At 45.0% G+C, this 27,324-nt stretch overlaps 1 protein-coding gene across 2 annotated transcripts; it reads left to right on the forward strand.

Moving 5' to 3' along the window:
- rnaseh2a (ribonuclease H2 subunit A) lies at positions 1-27,324 on the forward strand. 2 transcript variants are annotated; one of them, XM_033050794.1, is made up of 8 exons: positions 1-363; positions 3,999-4,070; positions 5,028-5,154; positions 6,877-6,964; positions 11,472-11,609; positions 14,459-14,546; positions 18,107-18,231; positions 26,421-27,324. In XM_033050794.1, exons 1-8 carry the CDS (start codon positions 237-239, stop codon positions 26,559-26,561), a joined length of 906 nt encoding a protein of 301 aa, XP_032906685.1. In that variant the 5' UTR covers positions 1-236; the 3' UTR covers positions 26,562-27,324. The 2 variants fall into 2 exon arrangements, with proteins under 2 accessions (XP_032906685.1, XP_032906684.1); XM_033050793.1 differs by having other exon boundaries at positions 2-363; positions 18,107-18,230; positions 26,417-27,324.

Genomic DNA, 27,324 nt, shown 5'->3' on the forward strand with positions numbered 1-27,324 from the left:
TATACAGCCCGCACACCTCTCACCCCCGCCCGCCTGTCTCCTGTCTCCTGTCCTTCTGTAGTCTGCACCAAAGATTATATCCTCTAGTATCTTTGGTCTGCACTCTGCACTTCTGCAGCCCGCAAACCCCCTACACCCCAGCCCGCAAACCCCCTACACCCCAGCCCGCAAACCCCCTACACCCCAGCCCGCAAACCCCCTACACCCCAGCCCGGCAGCTGCAGCTTCCCAGCCGTATGGAGCTGAGCGAGTGGCGCCGCGACCCGGGCAGTAGCTGCCGACTGAGCTCGGCCGTGGCCGCTGCCTGCCGCGGGGAACCCTGCACCCTGGGGGTGGATGAGGCGGGGAGAGGCCCCGTGCTGGGTGAGTGGGGGGGACAGGAGGGGGGAATGAGGGTTGGGGTGTGTGTGAGAGGCTGGGGGGTGAGAGGAGGGTGGGTGAGAGGAGGGGGTGGGGGTTTAGAGGAGGGGGTGGGGGTTTAGAGGAGGGGGTGGGGGTGAGGAGGGGGTGGGGGTGAGAGGAAGGGGGGTGGGGTGAGAGGAAGAGGGGTGGGGGTTGAGAGGAGGGGGTGGGGTGAGAGGGTGGGGGTGGGGGTTGAGAGGAGGGGTGAGGGGGTTGAGAGGAGGGGGTGGGGTTGAGAGGAGGGGGTGAGGGGGTTGAGAGGAGGGGGGGTGAGGGGGTTGAGAGGATGGGGGGTGGGGGTTGAGAGGAGGGGGTGGGGGTTGAGAGGAAGGGGGGTGGGGGTTGAGAGGAAGGGGGGTGGGGGTTGAGAGGAGGGGGGGTGGGTTGAGAGGAGGGGGGTGGGGGTTGAGAGGAAGGGGGGGTGGGTTGAGAGGAGGGGGGGTGGGGTGAGAGGAAGGGGGGAGTGAGAGGAGGGGGTGGGCAGCATCTCTGGAGGTAGACAAAAGTGCTGGAGAAACTCAGCCGGTGCAGCAGCATCTATGGAGCGACGGAAATGGGCAACGTTTCGGTCCGAAACCCTTCAGTCTGCACTCTTCAGACCAATCCGCAACATTGCCTATCCCTTTGCTCCAGAGATGCTGCCTATCCCGCTGAGTTACTCCAGCATTTTGTGCTGTTCTTGGTTATAGCGGACAATTGGCTACACCATACTGGTCTGTTGTAGCAGGAATACTGTACAATGAAAATCCTACCTATAGCAGCACCACTTGCACATGGACTTGTACAATTTGGATTTTTGTATTTGTCTATAAACATAAATTTTGCAAGATAGTAAAAAGCTAGGATCTGTGTAGTTCCTTGTTATTACACAAAACTCATGGTTTGTTTTTGAAGACACCATTTTACAGAGGTGGAAAAATGAATGTAGCCACAGATGTTGTTTTAAATTGCCACTGGCACTAACTTCTTGAACATATCACTGGGAAATACCCCATGGTCTGTCTTTGGTACGGTTTCAATAGACAATAGGTACAGGAGTAGGCCATTCGGCCCTTCGAGCCAGCACCGCCATTCAATGTGATCAAGGCTGATCATCCCCAGTCAGTACCCCGTTCCTGCCTTCTCCCCATTTCCCCTGACTCCGCTATTTTTAAGAGCTCTATCCAGCTCTCTCTTGAAAGCATCCAGAGAACCGGCCTCCACCGCCCTCTGGGGCAGAGAATTCCACAGACTCGCAACTCTCAAGTCAAGTCAAGTCAAGTTTATTCGTCACATACACATACGAGATGTGCAGTGAAATGAAAAGTGGCAATGCTCGCGGACTTTGTGCAAAAAGACAAACAAACAAACAACCAAACAAACTATAAACACAATCATAAACACACACATATTCTTTTACATAATAAATATTGGAAGGAAAAACGTTCAGTAAAGTTAGTCCCTGGTGAGATAGGAGTTTACAGTCCGAATGGCCTCTGGGAAGAAACTCCTTCTCAACCGCTCCGTTCTCACCGCATGGGAACGGAGGCGTTTGCCTGACCGTAGCAGCTGGAACAGTCCGTTGCAGGGGTGGAAGGGGTCTCCCATGATTTTATTGGCTCTGGAGTTGCACTTCCTGATGTATAGTTCCTGCAGGGGGGCAAGTGAAGTTCCCATAGTGCGTTCGGCCGAACGCACTACTCACTGCAGAGCCTTCTTGTCCTGGGCAGAGCAATTCCCAAACCAGATGGTAATATTTCCGGACAAGATGCTTTCCACAGCCGCTGCGTAGAAGCACTGGAGGATCCTCGGAGACACTCTGAATTTCCTCAATTGCCTGAGGTGGTAAAGGCGCTGCCTTGCCTCTCTGTGAAAAGCAATGCCCACATTTATCCACTAATGTTAAACGTGAACTTGGCTTAGTATTCACTCTAGTCAGGAGGATCGAAATTGAAGATAGGTGGCAAAAAAGCCTTTAGTTTTGTTTTATCACGTGTACCAAGGTACGTGCGATACAGTCGAAGAAAAGACTTGAGTGAATGAATAAGTTTATTGGCCAAGTATTCACATACAAGGAATTTGCCTTGGTGCTCCGCCCGCAAGGGACAACATGACATACAGTGACTGTTAGGAATGACACATCAAACATTAAACATAAATGATTACAATCAAGCTGTCCACAGTGTACAGATAAATATGAGTTGAAGTGAACAGTTTTATGCTGTTTGGTGTGAAATGGATTGAAAGGGCGGTGGGAGAAGGCTCAGCAATAACTTTCAAAAAGGAATTGGATAAATGCGATTTGTTGGGAAAAGAGGCTCTACACCAACTCATTGCATCAACTTTCAAAGAGCCAGCACAAAGATAATCAAATGTTTGATTTTCTGCACTCTCTGATATATGCAGGGTGGGAAGATTGACATTGCTAGTGAGTTGTTGCTTAATGAGCAGTTACTTTCCATGCTTCACCCCAAAGATTTGGCCACAGGTGGCATATCGCACTCTGTAATGCTCATTAATGCTTTGGGATAGCTAATTATAGAGGTAGAAGGGACTTCATAGTACATGTTGACATTGACCACTGAGAAAATTTCACCGAATGAGACTTACAAACCCATGTCGCTTTCATTATATTATAGGCAACTTGGGGGAAATAGTCTTGTTGAAACTTGATGTGGTATCAAATATATCCCATTACATGCTGCATGGTTTCTAACACATTAGAAATGCAATGTGTACAGATACCTGCATTTTGAGGTTTACAGGTCCTCCCTAGACTCGACCTGAAACGTCACCTATCCCTTTTCTCCAGAGATGCTGCCTGACCTGCTGAATTACTCCAGCATTTTGTGTCTGTCATCGGTTTAAACCAGCATCTGCAGTTCCTTACCACACACCTCCATAGGTAATAACAGGTTCTGATCCTGTGACCTGTTTCTACCCCGATCAGTTTGCATTGGCAATGAGAGACACACTATTTTTTTCCAGCCAGCTGCTTTCCTAAGTAATCGTGTACAAAGCAGTTTAAGAGTTTTAAAGAGTTTTACTTGGCACTGAATTTATGTTCATAAGTGATTGGAGTAGAATTAGGCCATTCGGCCCATCAAGTCTACTCTGCCATTCAATCATGGCTGATCTATCTCTCCCTCCTAACCCCATTCGCCTGCCTTCTCCCCATAACCTCTGACACTGGACAGGATACGGCTTTTGAAACAATAATTTTGTGTTTTTTCTCAAGTTTCTGAAATCTTAAATTTTGCACCTTGGGTTTGTGGGAAGAAGCTTTCAAAGTTTAGAAACTATTGGACAGCCAAGATGCTCCAGTGTAATGGAGAGAAGGAATGGGTAACGTTTCGAGTCAATACCCTTCTTCAGACTGGAGGTGTCTTCTTGAATCTGAAGAAGGGTCTCAACCTGAAACTTCACCCATTCCTTCTCTCCAGTGCCTGTCCCGCTGAGTTACTCCAGCTTTTTGTGTCTATCTTCGGTTTAAACCAGCATCTGCAGTTCCTTCCTGCACTGCTCCGAGGTTGTCCGGAATGTACTTCGGACTTCTCCACCTGTGTTCAGTATCAGTGACTGTTGTCCCTTATACCCACTGTTTCCCTATCTTTCAGGGCCAATGGTGTATGGAATCTGCTTTTGCCCACTCTCCAAGCAGCAACAGCTTCAAGATCTCAAGGTTGCAGGTATGGGAGTCTAAACATCAAACATGACTGATAATGCAGTCAAACCAGAACCGTGCCGAAATCCAAACAAAGAAACAATTAGCCACATGAACAGTATATGTTGCATTTCTTCCGCTAGATTGTATATCTGTGCTCTGTTTTATGGATTTGATCATATAAACTTGGGTCTTTGCAGGATTTACAGTGAAAGAATTCTACTATCCTTATGCATTATGTTCTTTTAGTTTAGTTTAGAGATACAGTACAGAAACTGGCCGTTTGACCCACCAAGTCTGCACCGGCCAGCGATCCCCGCACGCTGACACTATCCTACACACACGCAGAGAATTCCACAGATTCACCACTCTCTGTGAGAAAAAGTGTTTCCTCGTCTCCGTTCTAAATGGCTTACTCCTTATTCTTAAACTGTGACCCCTGGTTCTGGACTCCCCCAACATGTTTCCTGCCTCTAGCGTGTCCAAACCCTTAACAATCTTATATGTTTCAATGAGATACCCTCTCATCCTTCTAAACTCCAGAGTGTACAAGCCCAGCTGCTCCATTCTCTCAGCATATGACAGTCTCGCCATCCCGGGAATTAACCTTGTTTTCTCAGAGATTTTCAGACACCTCCCACACTCCAAAGACGTACAGGGTTGTAGGTTAATTAGCTTGGTATGAGTGTAAAATTGTTCCTAGTGTGTGTAGGATGGTGTTAATGTGTGTGGGGATCGCTGGTCGGTGCAGACTTGGTGAGATGAAGGTCCTGTTTCCACATTGTATCTGTGGACTAAACTAAAGTTGATGTCAGTGATGTATGTATTTATGTATGTACTTAATCTATGAACCAATGTTGTATAACGTTAGTACCTCCACCAATGTAAAGTATTTTGGTCAACGAGAGTTGTTTTGTAAATGTGCTATAGAAATAAAAGTTACTTGACTTGACATTTCCGTTTTCTAACTTGCTTCATGCAGACTCCAAAACATTAACAGAGAAAGAGAGAGAGCGACTGTTTGCCAATCTAGATGAAGCAAAGGATTTTATTGGCTGGGCTCTGGAAATCATCTCACCCAATGTCATTTCGACAAGCATGCAACAAAGGTACGTCTCAACTTATCGACTTAACAGGAGGGATCCATTAATGAACAAGTCTAGCAATAGCTGGAATAAATCTAATCTGGTCAGTGACAGTGAAACCATGAATCAACTGCATGCGTATGATAAGACACTTATTTTTTTTATGTACAACCGCCCAGACGTTTCTGGCTGTGTGCTCGGTGGGTGTGACTGTGTCCTTTATAGGCTTGGGTAGAGTGGATGTGGAGAGGATGTTTCCACTAGTGGGAGAGTCTAGGACCAAGAGTCTTAGCCTCAGAATTAAAGGACGTTCCTTTAGGAAGGAGATGACGAGGAATTTCTTTAGTCAGAGGGTGGTAAATCTGTGGAATTCATTGCCACAGAAGGCTGTGGAGGCCAAGTCAATGGATATTTTTTAAGGCAGAGATAGATAGATTCTTGATTAGTATGGGTGGGTGTCAGGGATTATGGGGAGAAGCAGGAGAATGGGGTTAGAAGGGAGAGACAGATCAGCCATGATTGAATGGCGGAGTAGATTTGATGGGCCGAATGGCCTAATTCTGCTCCTATCACTTGATACAATGCATTTGAGCACTCTCATTTGTGTTTTCTCATTTTTATTTCCATACACTAAATCCATAGATCATTTGGCTCATTAAGTCTAGGCAGGCTCACAAACCACTTCCCTTCCCCGTAACCTAATGTGTCTCTGGTGCCCATCAACATCACTCCTCTCTTGGACACGCTAGAGGCAGGAAACATGTTCCCGATGTTGGGGGAGTCCAGAACCAGGGGCCACAGTTTAAGAATAAGGAGTAAGCCATTTAGAACGGAGACGAGGGAACACGTTTTCTCACAGAGAGTGGTGAGTCTGTGGAATTCTCTGCCTCAGAGGGCGGTGGAGGCCGGTTCTCTGGATGCTTTCAAGAGAGAGATAGATAGGGCTCTTAAAGATACGGAGTCAGGGGATGTGGGGAGAAGGCAGGAACGGGATACTGATTGGGGATGATCAGCCATGATCACATTGAATGGCGGTGCTGGCTCGAAGGGCCGAATGGCCTACTCCTGCACCTATTGTCTATTGTCTATTGTCTCTTGGTTCTCCTGCCACTCACCCACCCTCGGGGTAATTTAGAATAACTAGTTAACCTGCCAGCCAGCATGTTTTTGAGATATTAGAGGAAATCAGAGTACCTACAGGAAACCCACACTGCCACAGAGAGAGAACGCAAACTCTACAAGTAACGGATCTCAGAAGCCAGCTGTGCTCTGTGCTGCCCTATTTCCACCCGTCTAGCTATTATCAGGACAGTAGACATCTGTGTTCCATCCTTGTCAATAGAAAAATATATGGATAGGACAGGTTTGGAGGGATACGGGCCAAGCACAGGCAGGTGGGACTAGTGTAGCTGGAACATGTTGGCCGGTGTGTGGGCAAGTTGGGCCGAAGGGCCTGTTTCCACACTGTATCACTCTATGACTATGACTCTGCTGCTTTGATATAAACGAAGGCTTATAATGTGTGGGATAAAGTACAGTAAATCCTTGCTGGACCAAACCACAGTGGGGAGGGGGAGGGAGGTGGGGGGGGGGGGGGGGGAATTAGTGTCCATTATTGCCCACTGTCCGCTATAACTGCACTAGGGGGATAAATACTCAAATTTCTGCCACATGATTTCAGACTTCAGGAGACTCGAAGGGGGTGGACCAGTTGCTGACCAAACTTAATTCTTGTTTCCAAAACAGAACCAAATGTAACCTGAACACTTTGTCTCACGATTCTGCCATTGGACTCATCCAGTACGCGTTAGACAGTGGTGTCCAAGTGAGCGAGGTGAGTGGGGAAAAATGTACGGCAGAAATATGATTCTGTGTAAAAGTCAAATGTTGTTGGCAATGGAAATCTGCAATCAAATGATGGAAATCCCCTTTCTGTTGCTTAAGATCTGCGGAAAGAATGAATAGTGAAATCTATTGAACTTCTCCCCGTGACCAGGGGCGGAAAACTCGGGTGGGCCAGAGGGGACACGTCCCCCCCCATGTCTTGAGAGGTGGGGGACATCCCCGCCAGGTTAACCTGCCTGGGCTTGCGTTAAATATGGCCAGCGCGGAGAAGCAGCGCTGGTGTCCCGTCAGTCCAGACAGGGCTGTTAGTTAACCCGGTGAGACAGGCACAGTTGAGCTGCATTTTGCGCTGGATTGAGCCTCCGAAGCCTCACGCGCGTGTGTGTGAGTGTGCGCATGCGCCCGCGGCCGCCAAAAAATTGTGTCCCCCGTCCCCTCCATGTTTTGATATTGAGTTCCGCTCTTGCCTGTGACCATATGGGTTTTCTCCGGGTGCTCCAGTTCCCTCATATATTCCAAAAATCGTCCAAGTTTGTGGGTTAATTGGCTTCAGTAAAAACTTTTAATTGTCCCCAGTTTGTACGACAGAGTGCTAGTGTACGGGGTGATCGCTGGTCCTAGTGGACTCGGCTGGCCTGAAGGGCCTGTTTCCGCGTTTACCTCTAAATTAAACAAAACCAGTTGTGACTATTGTACTTTAGACTTAAGATGTTGGGGAGTCCAGAACAAGGGCTCACAGTTTAAGGATAAGGGGGAAGTCTTTTAGGACCGAGATGAGAAAAACATTTTTCACACAGAGAGTGGTGAATCTGTGGAATTCTCTGCCACAGAAGGTAGTTGAGGCCACAGTTCATTGGCTATATTTAAGAGGGAGTTAGATGTGGCCCTTGTGGCTAAATGTATCAGGGGGTATGGAGAGAAGGCAGGTACAGGATACTGAGTTGGATGATCAGCCATGATCATATTGAATGGCGGTGCAGGCTCGAAGGGCCGAATGGCCTATTCCTGCACCTATTTTCTATGTTTCTATATACTGCGTGGAAACAGGCCCTTCGGCCCACAGGGTCCGTGCCATCCAGCGATCACCCCGTACACTAGCACTATCCAACACACTAGGGACAATTTATAACTTACAGAAGCCAATTAACCAACAGACCTGTACGTCTTTGGAGTGTGGGAGGAAACCGGAGTACTCGGAGTAAAGCCGTGCAGGTCAAGGGGAGAACGTACAAACTCCGTTCGAGATCTTCGGTTTCCTCCCACACTTCAAAGACATACAGGTTTGTAGGTACATTGGCTTGGTATAAATGTAAATTGTCCCAAATAGACAATAGGCGCAGGAGTAGGCCATTCGGCCCTTCGAGCCAGCACCGCCATTCAATGTGATCATGGCTGATCATCCACAATCAGTACCCCGTTCCTGCCTTCTCCCCATATCCCCTGACTCCGCTATTTTTAAGAGCCCTATCTAGCTCTTCTTGAAAGCATCCAGAGAATCTGCCTCCACCGCCCTCCGAGGCAGAGAATTCCACAGACTCACCACTCTCTGTGAGAAAAAGTGTTTCATCATCTCCGTTCTAAATGGCTTACTCCTTATTCTTAAACTGTGGCCCCTGGTTCTGGACTCCCCCAACATCGGGAACATGTTTCCTGCCTCTAGTGTGTCCAAGCCCTTAACAATCTTACATGTTTCAATGAGATAACCTCTCATCCTTCTATACTCCAGAGTGTACAAGCCCAGCCGCTCCACTCTCTCAGCATATGACAGTCCTGCTATCCCGGGAATTAACCTTGTAAACCTACGCGGCACTCCCTCAATAGCAAGAATGTCCTTCCTCAAATTAGGGGACCAAAACTGCACACAATACTCCAGGTGTGGTCTCACTGGGGCTCTGTGTGTGGGCTAATATGTGTAGGATAGTGTTAATATGCGGGGATTGCTGGTCGGTGCAGACTCGTTGGGCCGAAGGGCCTGTTTTCGCGCTGTTTCTCTAGACAAAACTAAAGTAAATAGTGTACGGGTTTAAAGAAACTGAGAAAACTGTACATCTTTGACTGCAGTCACAAGGAATCTCCAACAAGGGAAATCGTGCTTGCATGCACTAATTAGCTGTAGTTGATGTCAAAGACAGGGATGGTTTGGCACCACGGTCTTCGTTATTACTGTCAACATGGATCACAAGCCGCCTGTTTAGTATTGCCACATACTTATTTCATCCAATATCCTGCCACGCTTGTCTTTGCAAATTCATGTTATTATGATTCAGCAAGTTTAATTTCCTTTTATCTCTCGTTATTGTCGAGCTATGTTTGCAGTGTCTAGACAGGATTATATCTCCAAAAACAGTTCGAATAATTGGTCATCTCTGCAGAAATGTGGCAACATTACTATGGCAACAGTAAAAGCAGAGAAACTGAGGAGTTATTGTCACTTAGACTTAGACTTAGATCCTTTATTTGTCATTCAGACCTTTCGGTCTGAACGAAATGTCGTTGCCTGCAGCCATACATATAATAATAAACAACAAAACACACAATAATATATTTAAGATTCCTTTTTCCCACCGCCAGTGTTATCTTATGCACTCATGAATTACTACCACTGGCCCGAATGGTTGATTTGCGAGTGTAATTTGGCCAGCTGAGTGTCTATGAGCAGGATAAATGATTAGCTTTTGGTCTTATAAAGTTTGGGCAAGCTTTTGCTTTTGTGCAACAAAGTTCTCTTGGTTGTGAATCAATGTGAACTGTTGGCCTGGAGGACTTTCATTAATAACTGACTGAAATTAGAGCACCACTTTTAATGTTTAATAATAAAATAATGTTTTTACCAGACACGCATAATGTAATATTAATTTCTATTGCTGTGAACTTATGCTTAAAATTCACAATTTGGCTATCAAAGTGTATATAGTAGTAGAGTAGTAGCTCCTATTTTCTTCCTCTGTGAGATTCATCGTCAACTTTCATTAGATTGCATGCTTTTAATGATAAAATTCAAATAGACAAAAAAGCTGCAATTTTGGTAAAGTGACAATTCATCTTGTCCAAGCTGGAGAAAATGGAGATGTTTGGGTTAATTGCACTTCCCATCTTTTGGTCGGTGGTCTTGTAGGTTATGGCACTTTGGTTGTCTGAAAATATGATGAAGGTTTCTGCCACCACTACTCTTTCAGGGGGTGAGGTTTTGATCCCTTGCTGTTCTTTGCATGGAGGGCAATACCATGCAAGGTTCCTCATCTCCACTCTAACAGCCGAACACTTAGCCCATTGTGCCATCTGTCATCCCACAACTCTACTTGTTGATCGTTCATCCAATGAATAGATACAAAATGCTGGAGTATCTCAGCGGGACAGGCAGCATCTCTGGGAGAAGGAATGGGTGACGTTTCGGGTCGAGACCCTTCTTCAGACTGAGAGTCATCTAAATATAGCCTGATCTTTTAATCATTTTATGCAAGTTAATAATACCTCCCCTCAGGCTGGTCTACTTCATGGAAAACACGGCCATCCCAACCAATTTCTTCGCGTGAACAAAATTCGCCAATCCAGAGTATCTTTTACAAATCTCCTCTGCATCCTCTTGTTTTTCTGTGTTGATCGGAACTGTGTCGGAAGGAACTGCAAACACTGGTTTACACCGAGGATGGGCACAAAATGCTGGAGTAACTCAGCGGGACCGGCAGCAGCATCTCTGCAGAGTTCAAGTTCAAGTGAGTTTATTGTCATGTGTCCCTGTATAGGACAATGAAATTCTTGCTTTGCTTCAGCACACAGAACATAGTAGGCATTTACTACAAAACAGATCAGTGTGTCCATATACCATAATATAAATATATACACACATGAATAAATAAACTGATAAAGTGCAAATGACAGAAAATGGTTATTAATAATCAGAGTTTTGGCCGAGCCAGGTTTAATAGCCTGATGGCTGTGGGGAAGTAGCTATTCCTGAACCTGGTTGTTGCAGTCTTCAGGCTCCTGTACCTTCTACCTGAAGGTAGTAGGGAGATGAGAGTGTGGCCAGGATGGTGTGGGTCTTTGATGATACTGCCAGCCTTTTTGAGGCAGCGACTGCGATAAATCCCCTCGATGGAAGGAAGGTCAGAGCCGATGATGGACTGGGCAGTGTTTACTACTTTTTGTAGTCTTTTCCTCTCCAGGGCGCTCAAGTTGCCGAACCAAGCCACGATGCAGCATGCTCTCTACTGTGCACCTGTAGAAGTTAGAGAGAGGATGACGAATGTGTGATGTTTCAGGTCGAGGCCCTTCTTCTGACGCCTGAAGAAGGTTCTCGACCCGAAACATCACCCATTCCTTCTCTCCAGAGATGCTGTCTGTCCCGCTGAGTTACTCCAGCATTTTGTGTCTATCTTGATCAGATCTCCAGTTTATAAGAAGCTATTCTGGATTTTCAAAACAAGGTGGAAGTGCTACTTGTGAGAGAATGTTTCTACCCAACTGTGTTCTGATGTGCCTTTCTCTATCTGTAGGTATATGTAGACACAGTTGGACCTGCTGAGAAATACGAGGCAAAGCTGAAGCAGCGTTTTCCAGAGCTTGAGGTTACAGTCAGACCCAAGGCTGATTCCCTATTCCCAATTGTCAGTGCAGCCAGTATTTGTGCTAAGGTGAGTGTTGAGCGATCGGTAATACATTGCCTTCCAATTCTGGCAACAGAATGTTATGGCTTATTGGAGCACAGGAGGATGAGGGGTGATCATATAGAGGTGCATAAAATCATGAGAGGAGTAGATCGGGTAGACGCACAGAGTCTCTGGCCCAGTGGACCAAGGACCAGAGGATGTCGTTTTAAGGTGAAGGGGAAAAGATTTAATAGGAATCTGAGGGGTAACATTTTCACACAAAGGGTGGTGGGTGTATGGAGCGAACTGCCAGAGGAGGTAGTTGAGGCTGGGTCTATCCAAACATTTAAGTCAGGTCAAGTCAAGTCAAGTCACATTTATTTATATAGCACGTTTAAAAAACAACTCTCGTTGGCCAAAGTGATTTGCATTTGTTATAAGAATAGTATAAACAAACAAACTACATACATATAGCCCCCGCTCAATGGACGTCAGGAAAGGCTTGGGAGTATAGATAAGTTAAGAAACAGTTAGACAGGTACATGGATTGGACAGGTTTGGAGGGATATGGACCAAATGCGGGCAGGTGGGACCAGTGTAGCTGGGACATGTTGGCCGGTGTGGGCAAGCCGAAGGGCCTGTTCCACACTATGACTCTATACCTCTGGCTCAATCAGGTCTTACCACCATCTTTTCCAAGGCAGGCAGGGACAACCAATTTCTCCCTCTCAGGTCTCCACTCCCTGAGAAGCAATAACATTTGAAACTACCATCGCAGATGAAACCGTGAGGCTCAATTCCTGCAGGGTAAAGTGTGTGCCAACCATTTAGCATATTAATATTACAGCATTTTCATTTTCTGGGTAGCTCCGTTCTTTAATCATCATTAATTATTGGTTGGGTGCATGCGGGCTTAACATCACAATTGCATTCATAGATGTTATCATTTTAGAAAATTGACTGCAGTTTGAATTTCTACTTTGGATCAGTATGACACAATTTGGCGCTAAAATGGTTTTGCTTTTGTTTAGTTTAGTTTAGATATACAGCGCGGAAACTGACCCTTCGGCCCATCGAGTCCACACCGACCAGTGATCCCCGCACACCAACACTACCCTACACACACACTAGGGGCAATTTTTAAATTTATACCAAGCCAATGAACCTACAAACTTGCATCTCTTTGGACTGAATGTTCAAGAAGGAACTGCAGATGCTGGAAAATCGAAGGTAAACAAAAATGCTGGAGAATCTCAGCGGGTGAGGCAGCATCTATGGAGCGAAGGAAATAGGTGATGTTTCAGGTCTGAAGAAGGGTTTTGACCTGAAATGTCGCCTATTTCCTTCGCTCCATAGATGCTGCCTCACCCGCTGAGTTTCTCCAGCATTTTTGTCTGTCTTTGGACTGAACATTATTGAGACATTTGCAAATATGTTTCCTTACCAAACTGCAGTATGAACCGAAATGTTACCAACATGTTAGTGTTTCATTAAGTGCGTTGTGGAAATGTTTTTTTTCTCTCTTTAGCACCAAATCCCCAGCATATTGTGTTTCAATGTGAAGCACTACAAAGTATGACCAGTGGATGGCAATGTTGTGTTGTCCTCTTCAAATTAAAAACAAAATCAAATTTACAGTTTGATCTGTTAGGTTTAGGGAATATTATGACATTCCTAGTGTGTATTTTGTAGCAAGAAAAATCTTTTTAAAAAAATTGAAAGGCTATTTTGTAAGACGACTGGATAGGTACATGGATATGCAGGGAATGGAGCGGTGTGGGTTATGGGCAAGCAGATATGAGTTTGTCTTGGCATCAATGTCCGCACAGATATTGTGGGCTGAACGCCCTGTACTGTTCAATACGATACGATACGATAGAAATATATTTATCTCAGGAGGGAAATTGGTCTGCCAACAGTTGCATAAGAAATATAAAAAATGCAATTCAAAGTGGGATTCTGAAATGTGTATGCTAGTTTAGAGATAGGTTTCAAAGGTATTTTATTGTCACATGCACCAATTAAAGTACAGTGATATGCAAATTACCATGCAGCCATTCAAAAAAAACCCAACAAGACACATAACTACATAAGAGTTAACATAAACATCCACCACAGTGGATTCCCCACATTCCTCACTGTGATGGAAGGCAAAAAAGTCCAATCTTTTCCTCTTTATTCTCCCGCGGTCGGGGCAGTCGAACCATCCTTTGGGGCGATCGAAACTCCCGTGTTGGGGCGATCGAAACTCCCGCGTTGGGGCGATCGAAACTCCCGTGTTGGGGCGATCGAAACTCCCGCGTTGGGGTGATCGAAACTCCCACGGCTTGGAGTTCCCGAAGTCGGTCTCTGACCAGAGACCACGGGCTCCGTGATGTTAAGTCCGCAAGCACCCACGGTTGGAGCTCCAAGGTCAACCCCTGACAGCTCCCTGTCGATCTCCACCAACTCCTCGATGTTAGGCCGCAGTGCAGACGGAGATATGATACGGATCTCTGTCGAGGTAAGAGATTGGAAAAAGTTTCCCCCGACCCCACCCCCCGCATAAAACAAGCTGAAGGACACTAAAAACATACATTTAACACCTACAATTAAAACACAAAGGAAAGGACAAACAGACTGTTGGCGAGGCAGCCATTGCTGGCGCCACCTGGTGGATACGGTGGCCCTTTGGCCCAACGAGTCCACACCGACCCGCGATCCCTGCGTATTAACACTACCCAACACACACTAGGGATAATTTTACATTTATACCAAGCCAATTAACTCATGAAAAGATTGTATGGATTGCTATTAATGATCCTAAGTTATATATTTTGAACGTAATACTGGAAATTAACTGAAAACCGTAGAGCTATTGACTGACTGACCTTTGACTTGCATCCCCTGTTTAGGTCGCAAGAGACCATGTCGTTCAGTCATGGAAGTTTATTGAAGATCTGGGAGACATAAACTTGGATTATGGTTCAGGATATCCCAACGGTGAGATTCGGCAATAAGTGGTCATGTGATGGGCTCAGTGGGGTGGGAAGTGCTTTGCTTATTACTTTTTTGGTTTAATTTAGTTTAGAGATACATCGCAGAAACAGGCCCACCGAGTCGACACCGACCAGCGATCCTTGCACATTCACACCACCCTGCACATACTAGGGACAATTTACATTTATACCAAGTCAATTTATACCAAGCTGTAGAAAATGCAATTTCGTTCTAACCAAGCTGTTTGAATGACAATAAAAGGCATTCCATTCTATTCTAAATTAACCTACAAACCTGTACGTCTTTGGAGTGTGGGAGGAAACTGAAGATCTCGGAGAAAACCCACGTGGTTACGGGGAGAACGTACAAACTCCGTACAGACAGCACCCGTAGTTAGGCTCCAATCCAGGTCTCTGGCGCTGTAAGGCAGCAACTCTACCACTGCGCCATCCCACTACTGGGATAATTTGGAAAGTTTAGGCTAGATTTTTCAAGGGATGAAAAAGAATTGAACCTGTCAAAAATTACTTAAAACTTTCTCAGTCTGAACTGTTTTTGTTTCTAGTTTTTTGTTGATACCTGCAATGGTTCTTATTTTCTCAGAAGTATTTGACGTAGAATGATAAAACTATCATCGGAAAAATAGGATCAATAATGAATAGAAATGCAGATATCAACAAAAACTAGAGACAAAAGTTTCTAGTTTTTAGCATAGGCTAGTTTTATGTGGAGAGGATGTTCCCACTAGTGGGAGAATCTAGGACTAGAGGTCACAGCCTCAGAATTAAAGGATGTTCTTTTAGGAAGGTGATGAGGAGAATTTCTTCAGTCAGAGGGTGGTGAATCTGTGGAATTCTTTGCCACAGGAGGTTGTGGAGGCAAAGTCTGGATATTTTTAAGGCAGAGGTAGATAGATTCTTGATTAGTACGGGTATCAGAGGTTATGGGGAGAAGGCAGGAGAATGGGGTCAGGAGGGAGAGATAGAACAGCCATGATTAAATGGTGGAATAGACTTGATGGGCCGAATGGCCTAATTCTGCTCCTATCACATGACCTTTATCTAGTGTATACATTGCATTATTTTGGATATTATTGAGGCAGCAAGCTAGAGGGGGAATCGAGGATATGTTGGACTGAGCCCTTTTCCCTCATGAAGTACATTACTCTCCTATTGGCCCTGTTCATGTTTGTACCTGATAGTAATTTTCTTTGAGACATCACACGAACATTGAGTTATCGGGAACAGCTGAATCAAGGTTGCTGTTCGACATTTACAGCCAACATGTTGAGGAAACAATCACAAATATTATTTCTGTGGAAATTGAAACTCTTGTAAAAGATGGCAGCATGAATTGTTTAATTCTGACCAGATTGTTTTGTTTATTTTCACGTGCACTGAGATACAGTCAAAAGCTTTTTTGTTGCGTACTATCCAGTCAGCTGATAGACTATCCATGATTGCAACCAAGCCGTCCACACTGTGCAGATACAGGATAAAAGGAATGACAAGGTAAAGTCCGATTAAAGATAGTCCAAGGGTTTCAAATGAGGAGATGGTAGTTCAGGATTGCTCCCTAGTGGTGACAGGATGGTTCGGTTGCCTGATAACAGCAGGGAAGAAACATCCCTGAATCTGGAGGTGTGAGTTTTCCACACCTTCCAAATTCTGTGCCTCTTGCGTGATGGGAGAGGGGAGAAGAGGGAGTGTCTGGGATGAAATTCAAAGGTAACTAATTCTATTATTGTGTTCTCACTAAAGGCTCACATTATAACGAAAAATAAACGTATATCAACAACACTTTCCCTTTTAAAAAATTTATGTCTGCATTATTTGTTGTTTGGTTTTTAAGCTAATGATGGATTAAAATGGTTTAGTTGCGATTGCACAAAGCAACAGATGGGCTTAATTTAATTGGCGGTGATTTCTTGTGTACGTTATCTGGGGAGTTTTGACTTGTGCAATTGTTTTTGATAAATGCCTTTGGTGATTTTGTCTATTCCCTTTCCAGTCGCAACCAGGGCTTGTTACTGCCCATGTAATTCAGAGGCCATCTGACAGGTTTAAACTCGGGGCAAATGGTCTTAGATTAGTGGCACCAACCAATCCATCACACTTAGCACATTGGATTTATATTGGAAACTGCTAGGGAGGGGTTTCCTAGGTACCAGGTCATCGGAGATGTCCTCATTCTTTAAGAAACTGGGGTTCCCCCCTTCCATTATAGATGAGGCTGTCACTAGGGTCTCCTCGATATCCCACAGCTCTGCACTTGCTGCCCTTCCCCCCATTGTTTAGAAGGACAGAGTCCCCCTTGTCCTCACCTTCCACCCCATCAGCCGTCACATGCAGCATATGTTTAAGAAGGAACTGCAGATGCTGGAAAAATCTAAAGTTGACAAAAAATGCTGGAGAAACTCAGCGGATGAGGAAGCATCTATGGAGAAAAGGAGTAGGTGACGTTTTGGGTCGAGACCCTTCTTCAGACAGTCACATACAGCATATAATCCTCCAACATTTTCGCCAGGTCCAACAAATCCCACTGCTGGCCATATCTTCTCATCCCCACCCCTTCCTGCTTTCCGCAGAGACCGTTCTCTCCGCAACTCCCTGGTCAACTCGTCCCTTCCCACCCAAACCACCCCCTCCCCAGGCACTTTCCCTTGCAACCGCAGGAGATGTAACACCTGTCTCTTTACCTCCTCCCTGGACTCCGTCCAAGAACCCCGACAGCCTTTCCAGGTGAGGCAGAGGTTCACTTGCACCTCTTCCAACCTCATCTACTGTATCCGCTGCTCCAGGTGCCAACTCCTGTACATCGGCGAAACCAAGCGCAGGCTCGGCGATCGTTTCGCTGAACACCTCCGCTCAGTCCGCCTGAACCTACCTGATCTCCCGGTTGCTCAGCACTTCAACTCCCCCTCCCATTCCCAATCTGACCTTTCTGTCCTGGGCCTCCTCCATTCTCAGAGAGAGGCCCAGCGCAAATTGGAGGAACAGCACCTCATATTTTGCTTGGGTAGTTTACACCCCAGCGGTATGAACATTGACTTCTCTAATTTCAGATAGCCCTTGCTTTCCCTCTCTCTCCATCCCCTCCCCTTCCCCAGTTCTCCCACCAGTCTTACTGTCTCCGACTACATTCTATCTCCCGCCCGCTCCCTTTACATCAGTCTGAAGAAGGGTCTCGACCCGAAACATCACCCATTCCTTCACTCCAGAGATGCTGCCTGTCCCGCTGAGTTACTCCAGCATTTTGAGTCTACCTTCGATTTTAAACCAGCATCTGCAGTTCCTTCCTATACGCCTATATATTTGTTACAGTTTTTCATTGTGAGGGGGGTGGGGGGGAAGGTCCCGGTGTGGGGGGACCGCCATGAGGGGAGGGAGGGGGTGAACAAGCGTGGCCTGGTGCGGGATTCATTACTTTGTCTGTGCCCTTTATGTAGTGACTATTTGCATACCTGGGTATACAAGCAAAGAATTTCACTGTGACTTGTCACATGTGACAATAAAGTATACATTCAATTCAATTGAAGATCTGATTGTCTTTGTTTTCAACAGACCCTAAAACAAAGGCATGGATGGCGAGCCATGTGGACCCTATTTTTGGTTATCCACAGTTCGTACGTTTCAGTTGGAGCACAGCCCAGACTATATTGGATAACCGAGCAGTACCTGTTCACTGGTATGTAATGAATGACTTGCTTAGTTAATCTATGGTTGAAGTGTTCTGTTTAAGGAGCAAACCTTAAGTCTGAGGAAAAGTCCCGACTCAGAACGTCACCTATCCATGTTCTCCAGTGCTGCTGCTGCCCGACCTGCTGAGTTAGCCCAGCACTTTTCTGGAATAGATACATTATTTGTATTATTGTTCCATTCTTAAACCCCTTGTCCCACGGTACGAGTTCATTCCAAGAGTTCTCCCGGGTTTGCCCTGATTCGAACTTGGAGATTTACGGTAATGGCAACTCTGGGCTCTCGTGGACATTTTTCATCATGTTGAAAAATCTTCACGAGTCTTCCCGTGCTTACCTGCCGTTAGCGAGTCTTCCCGAGTACCTACCGTTAGCGCTAAGAGACGTCCCTGAGCTCCGACGTACCCTCTACATTCATTCTCCGTGCTTACCATGAGTTTTTAAACTCGGGAGAGCTCTTGGAATGAACTCGTACCGTGGGACAGGGCTATAAGCTCTGCAATGATTGCAACACTCCAGCAGGTGGCTCCATTTCCATAGGTATTCTCTCAGGAACGTTGCACACAAGTATATTGGAATATGGTGCTCATTTTGATATGAAGGCAGCACAATGTTACAGATACATCCTCGTAGAAGAGAGGAAGGGATTTACAATTTCTTATTTTTATCACTTATTTTAGAAGGAAAAAAAAAGCTCGTGGCAGCCAATGAATTGTATCATTATGCACCTCGAGTGTTTTATGCAAAGAATTATTTTTGCAATGAGTCTGTCTTGTGTTTGCAAGAATATATGGTTACATAAACAAGATGCTATCAAGCATAGGCAATGCGCAGGCATCTTTTTTTATGGTTGAATACATTTGCAAAAGGAGCAGTAGTGCAAACTCAGTGCATGTGGATACAAGAATTAGGATGAATTCTCCAATTCCTGCTTGACTAGATGGATAGGACCTGGGTGGCACAGTGGGGCAGCGGTAGAGTTGCTGCCTTACAGCGCCAGAGACCCGGGTTCGATCCTGACTACGGGTGCTGTCTCTACGGAGTTTGTACGTTCTCCCCGTGACCTGCTTAGGTTTTTTTCCGGGAAGCTCCAGTTTCCTCCCACACTCCAAAGACGTATAGATTTGTAGGCTAATTGGCTTGGTATAAATGCAATATGTCCCTAGTGTGTGTAGGATAGTGTTAGTGTACAGGGATCAATAGACAATAGGTGCAGGAGTAGGCCATTCGGCATTTCGAGCCAGCACCACCATACAATATGATCATGGCTGATCATCCACAATCAGTACCCCGTTCCTGCCTTCTCCCCATATCCCCTGACTCCACTATCTTTAAGAGCTAAATCTAACTCTCTCTTGAAAGCATCCAGAGAATTTGCCTCTACTGCCGTCTGAGGCAGAGAATTCCACAGATTCACAACTCTTGGGGTGAAAAGGTTTTTCCTCATCTCCGTTCTAAATGGCCTACCCCTTATTCTTAAACTGTGGCCCCTGGTTCTGGATTCCCCCAACATCGGGAGCATGTTTCCTGCCTCTAGCGTGTCCAATCCCTTAATAATCTTATATGTTTCAATCCATCTGCAGATCGCTCGTCTGCATGCACTCTGTGGGCCGAAGGGCCTGTTTCTACTCTGTATCTCTAAACTAAAACTAAACCTCAATTCATCTTGCCTGAAGGAGGGCAAGATAGTTAACACATCCTTTTTCATTACTACCTGAGGATGCTGGCTTTGACTTCACAAATCTAATCGCGCTTCTGAAGTGAATTGACAACCAAATTAAAACAGTTGTCCCCACTTCCGTAGTTTGGTTCTACATTCCCAGGTAGATCAAGGCATGAGTTGCCTTATGGTGTGCTTATCTAATGCATTCTGTAAAGAGTGCCATAGTGCCAAATAAACACACTAATATTTGGATCATAGTATTCTTTAAATAGTGGTTGATATAATGTTGATTGTTACAGCGCACATCAGATGAAGGAAAAACTGGTTACGTTTCGTTTAGAGATACAGCATGGAAACAGGCCCTTCGGCCCATCGAGTCCATGCTGACCAGCGATCCCCCGTACACTAGTTCTATCCTACACACTGGGGACAAATTGCAGAAGCCAATTAACCTTCAAACCTGTACGTCTTTAGAATGTGGTAAGAAACCGGAGCACCCTGAGAAAACCCACGTGGTCAGGGGGTGATCGTGCAAGCTCCGTACAGACAGCACCCGTGGTCAGGATTGTACCCGGGTCTCGGGCGCTGTAAGGCAGCAACTCCACCGCTGTGCCACCGTGCCTCTGGTTCAGGCATGGAGGAATGTTAGAGGCGGGAGTCATCGGAGGGTGAGAATATGTTGTGGGTATTATGCTGAAATTAAACTTGTTCATTAACACGCTCTATCTCCCTTGAATTGTGCAAGTTTGTAAAATCAGTGATCTGGTAGATGTCTTCCTATCACCAGCACAGCGGGTTGATAAATGATCTGTTTCTCTGTGTTCACCTTGTCTGGTTTGCCTGAAACCCTCTAGCTGATGGGCTTACTAAGTAATTTGCATTGATTTTATTTATTTTTGGAGTCCACTTTCCCAGCTTTTAACAGGCAGTTTGTTTCAGCGTGACAGAGTGAAAGCAAGTCCCGTCACCTTTGCTTTTAACCTTTTTGTTTTCGACTTTCACAGCAGTGGCTTGTGTTGCTGCATTGCAATGAGAAAAGATTTTGAAGCCTTGTTTAATATAAACCATGCAATAGCACATCTGTGAGGCAAAATTCAGATTCAGATTCAGAAAACTTTATTGTCTGTCGTAACAGAAAATCTTCTTTGACGTGGCTCAACATACAACCAGGACAATGTACTGATAAGCAGTCATACAACACAGATTTCTGCGAGCACACACAGTGTGTATAGATCTTAAAAGCAAGTATAAAGATTAAAAACTGTAAATATAGACAAGATAAAAGTTGTGGATACGTGTAAAGTGACAGTGCGTCAGGGTTAATTTGTCCCTTGTTCATTTTTTATTTAAACTGTTTATGGCAATGGGTATGAATGAGTTTTTGTGGATGTTTTTCTTGGATAGGGGGACTTTATACTTTATAAAATGTATTCCCAGTGATGTTCAAGAAGGAACTGCAGATGCTGGAAAATCGAAGGGAGACAAAATTGCTGGGGAAACTCAGCGGGTGCAGCAGCATCTATGGAGCGAAGGAACTAGGCAACGTTTTGGGCCAAAACCCTTCTTCAGACACTTCCCAGTTCACTGCCCCCACCCCCACCCCCTCCCCAAATTAACAGGCAGTTTCTTCTTGAATAATTCCAGATAGATCCTCTTTTCGCCTACCAAAGACCTAATTACTGTCCTGAATCATTCTGGTCATCACCCGTACTCACACAGAATAGTGAAAGGCTTGGATAGAGTGGATGTGAAAAGGATGTCTCCGCTAGTAAGGTCACAGACTCAGAATTAAAGGACGTTCTTTCAGGAAGGAGATTAGGAGAAATTTCTTTAGTCAGAGGGTGGTGAATCTGTGGAATGCTTTGCCTCGGAAGGCTGTAGGTGCCAAGTCAGTGGATATTTTTAAGGCAGAGATAGATAGATTTTTGATTAGTATGTGTGTCAGAGGTTATGGGGAGAAGGCAGGAGAATGGGAGAATAGGAGGGAGAGATAGCTCAGCCATGATTGAATGGTGGAGTGGACTGGATGGGCCGAATGGCCTAATTCTGCTCCAATCACATGACCTTATTCCTTGTTCTTGTGAGAGCAGCAAAAGTTTCCTTGGTTTAAGCTGATAAACACACCTGTTGTGAAATGGCCCATTAGCTTTCAACAATTGCAATTCTTTTCTAGGTCTATTAGTTTACCTTCAACATGCACTTAAGAGTTTTAGTTTAGTTTAGAGATACAGCGCAGAAACAGGCCCTTCGACCCACCGAGTCTGCACCGACCAGCGATACCCACACACTAACACTATCCTACACACACTAGGGACAATTTTGCATTTATACCAAGCCAATTAACCTACAAAACTGTATGCCTTTGGAGTGTGGGAGGAAACCGAAGATCTCGGGGTGAAAACCACCCGCTGTCTGGATCGAACCCGGGTCTCTGCCGCTGCAAGCTCTGTAAGGCGGAACTCTACCGCTGCGCCGCCGTGCTGATAGCACGGCTAACGAAAGAGTCGGCAAAGACAGAGTGCTCGAGTAACTCAGCGGGTCAGGTAGCATCTCTGGAGAATATTGGATAGAAAGGACACATCCATATTCTCCAAAAATGTTGCCTGAGATGCTGTGTTATACAGCACTTTGTCATCTCTTAATTATGAGCTGCTTGTATTCTAATAACCAAGGTTATTAAAATACTACTGGAGATCCATCTACATGTAGGTCCATCTACACTTGTTTAGAGTTATACAGCACGGAAATGGGCCCTTCGGCCCAACTAATTCATGCCGACCAAGATGCTCTATTGGAGCTGGTCCCGTTAACCCATGTTTGATCCATATCCCTCTAACCTTATGTGAGCCGCTTCTCATAATCTCATCGCTGTCGTGTATACGTTTTAATTGTGCAGGTTCGGCGTTGGAGCTTTTAAAACCTTTTTGAGCTTTTTTGCACCTAAGAAAAGTGGATCGGAAAGGCAGAGGAATCGGGATTAAAGCTCGTCAGTAAAACCAAACAATGATGGTATTCATGAGGCCTTGGCTGTGGTAGCACTTTGCACATTTCAAATCGGATGGGTTCAATGGTCTTTTTGTGAGAGTTGAGCGTGTAATCGTGTTGTTCTTTAGCGCCGAGCCAACGTCTTTTTAGCAAGATATTCAATTGAGCTGCTAGCTGAAGCGGATGCCAAAAGTTCAGTGTTTCTCTTGAAGCCCTGTCCCTCCACTTTCTGCACTTGTCAATCTTACTGTATCCTCTTGAACAGATTACCATTCATTAGTTTTGTGGCTGCCAAAACTGTTTATGGTACTGTGCTGTGCACAATTTAGTTGCCATATTTCCCAGTGTAACGGTAGTAATCTTGCTTCCAAAATAACTTTTGATTGAAATTCTCTGGGATGTTTTGAGCTCACAGAAAGTGCTACGTGAAGGCATCTATTTCTACACATCAAATACTGACGCTTCTCCTTAAAGCAATTGAGAGTAAGAAATAATATTAAACTTGCGCCCTTGAAACTTGGGTTATTTGATTTCTGATTTTCTACAGTGTGACATATGCGGCAATTTTAAGATTAATGAATAAGTTTATAGGCCAAGTATTCACATACAAGGAATTTGCCTTGGTGCTCCGCCCGCAAGTGACAACACGGCATACAGTGACAGTTACGAATGACACATTAAACATTAATAATAAAACATTATTGATTAAACATGTGAATGAAATAAAATACCAGAGCAACAGGAGGCTACAGATTTTTGGTTATTGAGTGGAGCTACTACTCGTGGGAAAAAAAGCTGTTTTTATGGCTGGCTGTGGCAGCTTTGACAGTCCGGAGTCGCCTTCCAGAGGGAAGTGATTAAAGAGTTTGTGGCCAGGGTCAGAGATGATCTTACCAGCTCGCTTCCTGGCCCTTGCAGTGTACCACAGTGTGCCACACGCAATTATATGCAAAATAGCACCCAACCCAGGAGACGATTTGCCTGCTAGCCACAGAAGTAGATCAACAATCACATATCACAATCGTTCCACGCTCTTAAATCTCTACTCCTACAGCGACATTTCTGACTTTACCTATGCTTGCACTGAACGTTATTCCCTTATAATGTATCTATACGGAAATGGCTCGATTGGAATCATGTGTTGTCTTTCTGCTGAGTGGATAGCAGGCAACAAAAGCTCTTCACTGTACCTCGGTTCACGTGACAATAATCAAAAAGGAACTACTCATTATTGGGGCAGATCATTAAAATATGAAGTTCAAAGGTGGTTTGAAACATTGGAAATGAATGAAATGCCTTTATTTGTCATTGTAAGCACTGCATACAACAAAATTGTTGTTGCTACTTCATTGGTGCATAATATACAAACATAAAAACACAGGACACAATTTAAAAACAATGTTTAAAACTAGGTATTAAAATAAGTAAGTAATCAGTACTGTACATGGTGATAGTAAAGTTCTAGGTGGGTAGCAGCATGGAAGAGTGCAGCATGAATAATACTCAGTGTTTTTTCATATTGAGTGCTTTGGGGAAGAAACTGTCTCTGAGTGCACAGTGAATAAATAAATTATACTTTATTGTCAAATATACCTAGGTACAATATTACCAATACAAATGATTGGGAACTGAGATGAGCTAGATTATTGTGTGTGGTGCACCTTCTCTTCCGTTCTACCTCATGCTACAAAATGGAGTTCCCATTTTGCCTAGCGGGTGTTGCAGGAGTTTGCCCATTCTTATTTCAATCACAAAACATGGGTCTCTTTGCCGACTCTTTCTTTAGCCTTGCTATCAGCACGGTGGCGCAGCAGGCAGAGTTGCTGCCTTACAGAGCTTGCAGCGGCGGAGACCCGGGTTCGATCCCGACTACTGGTGCTGTTTGTACGTTCTCCCCGTTACCGCGTGGGGTTTTCTCCGAGACCTTCGGTTTCCCTCTCACACTCTAAAGACGTACAGGTTTGTAGGTTAATTGGTTTGGTATAGATGTAAAAATTGTCCCTAATGTAGGATAGTGTTAATGTGTGGGGATTGCTGGTTGGTGCACACTCAGTGGGGCCGAAGGGCCTGTTTCCACGCTGTATCTCTAAAAAAAAAATGATTCTCCGTCCTGCTCCATCCACTTGATGGATTCTACAATGTCCAATTTGACTGTGTATGTCGGCAGTTTTTATCTTCTCTTGAGTCAGGGGGTTTTAAGCTGCTTGATGTTATAAGTAATTGCATGGGACATGCCGCCACTGGCCATTGCTGCATGACTTCAACAGTTGACTTGTTGACAAATTCAGTGTAAAATACATGGGGTTATTCTGCCTGAGGTTTTAGTGTCAGGCAGCACGGAAACAAGTTCTTCAGCCCGACTCGCCCATGCCAACGTAGATGACTGATCTAATCTAGTCCCATTTGCCTGCATTTGGCCCAAATCAATCTAAACCTTTCCTATCCATGTACCTGTCCAAGTGCCTTTTAACTATTGATATTCTACCTGCCTCAACTACCTCCTCTGGCAGCTCATTCAATATATCCACCACCTTCTGAGTGAAAAAGTTGCCTCTCAGTTTCCTATTAATTCTTAGATAAACACAAATAACTCATCGGGACTGACAGCATCTCCGGAGAGAAGGAATGGGTGGTGTTTTCATCAGATTAATAGTTCTTCATATTAATTATTTCTACTCCCACCTTAAACCAATGTCCTCTGGGTCTTGATTTGTTTTCATGGGTAAAGGACTCTGTGCATTTAACCGATCTATTCGCCTTACACTTTTATATACCTTTATATAAAATCATCCCTTCGCCTCCTGTGCTCCAAGGAATAAGGTCTTAGCTTTCCCAATCTCTCGATTTAACTGAGGGCCCTCGAGTCCTGGTAACTTCCTAGTAAATCTGCCTTTGTTTTCCACTTGGCTTTGTGGCTTTGTTCTTCGATTGGATACCACAGTGTATATTATATGGTTGATAGCATCTTATTTATGCAGTTTTGCACTGTGGCCAACCATTAAGGAATTGAATGGATGACATTTGAGTGGGCTGTTTCGTCTGTGATGACAAGCCTGAGACCACCAGGAAAAGGGAATGAATTCCATAAAAGTTGAGGGAATTCAAGAAGACCTGGAATTGAATTCATTGCCACTGTGCGGGCCACGTCAATGGATGTTTTTAAGGCGGAGATTGCCAAATTCTTGATGAGTACGGGTGTCGGGGGCTATGGGGAGAAGGCAGGAGAATGGGGTTGTGAGGGAAAGATAGATCAGCCGTGATTGAATGGCGGAGTAGGCATGATGGGCCGAATGGCCTAATTCTGCTCCGAGAACGTATTTCTTCATTGATTTTTGTTCCATTTGTCAGCTTGCGTCTGATTTGGAGATACAAGCAGTCGATGCCGCCTATTCCCATTCTTCAATAAGCCTCACTCTCGTCCCTCGTCCTTGATTGAAACTTCCCACTGTTGGGATGTGAGGCAGAAACTCCCGAAGTTTTAATCCTGCTCTCGGACCCACGATTCTGATGCTTGTTTTAATTTTACAGGGATGATGATGATGATGAGGAGGATGCCAGCAAGAAGGATACACCCTCAGTTCTGTCTTACTTCCAGCGCAAGTCCGAAGACCCAAAGGTTCAGCCGCATCGCTTCTTCACTGAGAGGAAGCTGGTCTCTCTTGCCAATCTATGAACGCGGCAACCATTTTGTTTCTCTGTACCGGGGGAACAAAGTAACTGGTGGGGAGTTGAGCCTTTCCAAAACGTAGTGAATTGGTTCATCAGCGAGCAGTGATAGAATATAGACGAGTAAAAGGCTGTATTAACCTTCATGCAGATATTGAGCTATCGGATCAATAGATATCTGAAGGTTGACGTAAATAGTTTGCGATGTTCATCTTAATCAAACTGATCAGCTGTGTTCTATCCACCCCATGGTGCATAGTTCTCCAATTTCAAGTAACCCTTGCATTCTCTCTCTCTCTCCCATCCCTCCCCCATCTTGGTCATCGAACTAGTTTCACTGCCGTCCTGCTGAGGTTTACTGTTGGTATCCACTCGTTTATCACCTTCTCCACAGCCAACAATGGACCATTGTGGGCTCCACCTTTCTTTTGATCATTGTCGCTGGCTTTGACGTGTCCTTTTTGCATATCTTTCATTCATTTGTTCTTTCTACCTGTTCATATCTCTCGTTTCCCCTCTCCCCTGACTCTCGTCTGAAAGAGGGTCTCGACCCGAAACGTCACCTCTTCCTTTCTCCAGAGATGCTGCCTGACCCGATGAGTTACTCCAGCAATTTGTGTCTATCTTCGGCATATTGCAGTATCTTCACAAGTTTTAGGAGTAACATTCCGGCCCATCGAATCTACTCCGCCATTCAATCATAGCTGATCTCTGCCTCCTAATCCCATTTTCCTGCCTTCTACCCATAACCCTTGACACCCATTATAATC

The sequence above is a fragment of the Amblyraja radiata genome, chromosome 35 (assembly GCF_010909765.2).
Source record: "Amblyraja radiata isolate CabotCenter1 chromosome 35, sAmbRad1.1.pri, whole genome shotgun sequence".
NCBI lineage: Eukaryota > Metazoa > Chordata > Chondrichthyes > Rajiformes > Rajidae > Amblyraja > Amblyraja radiata.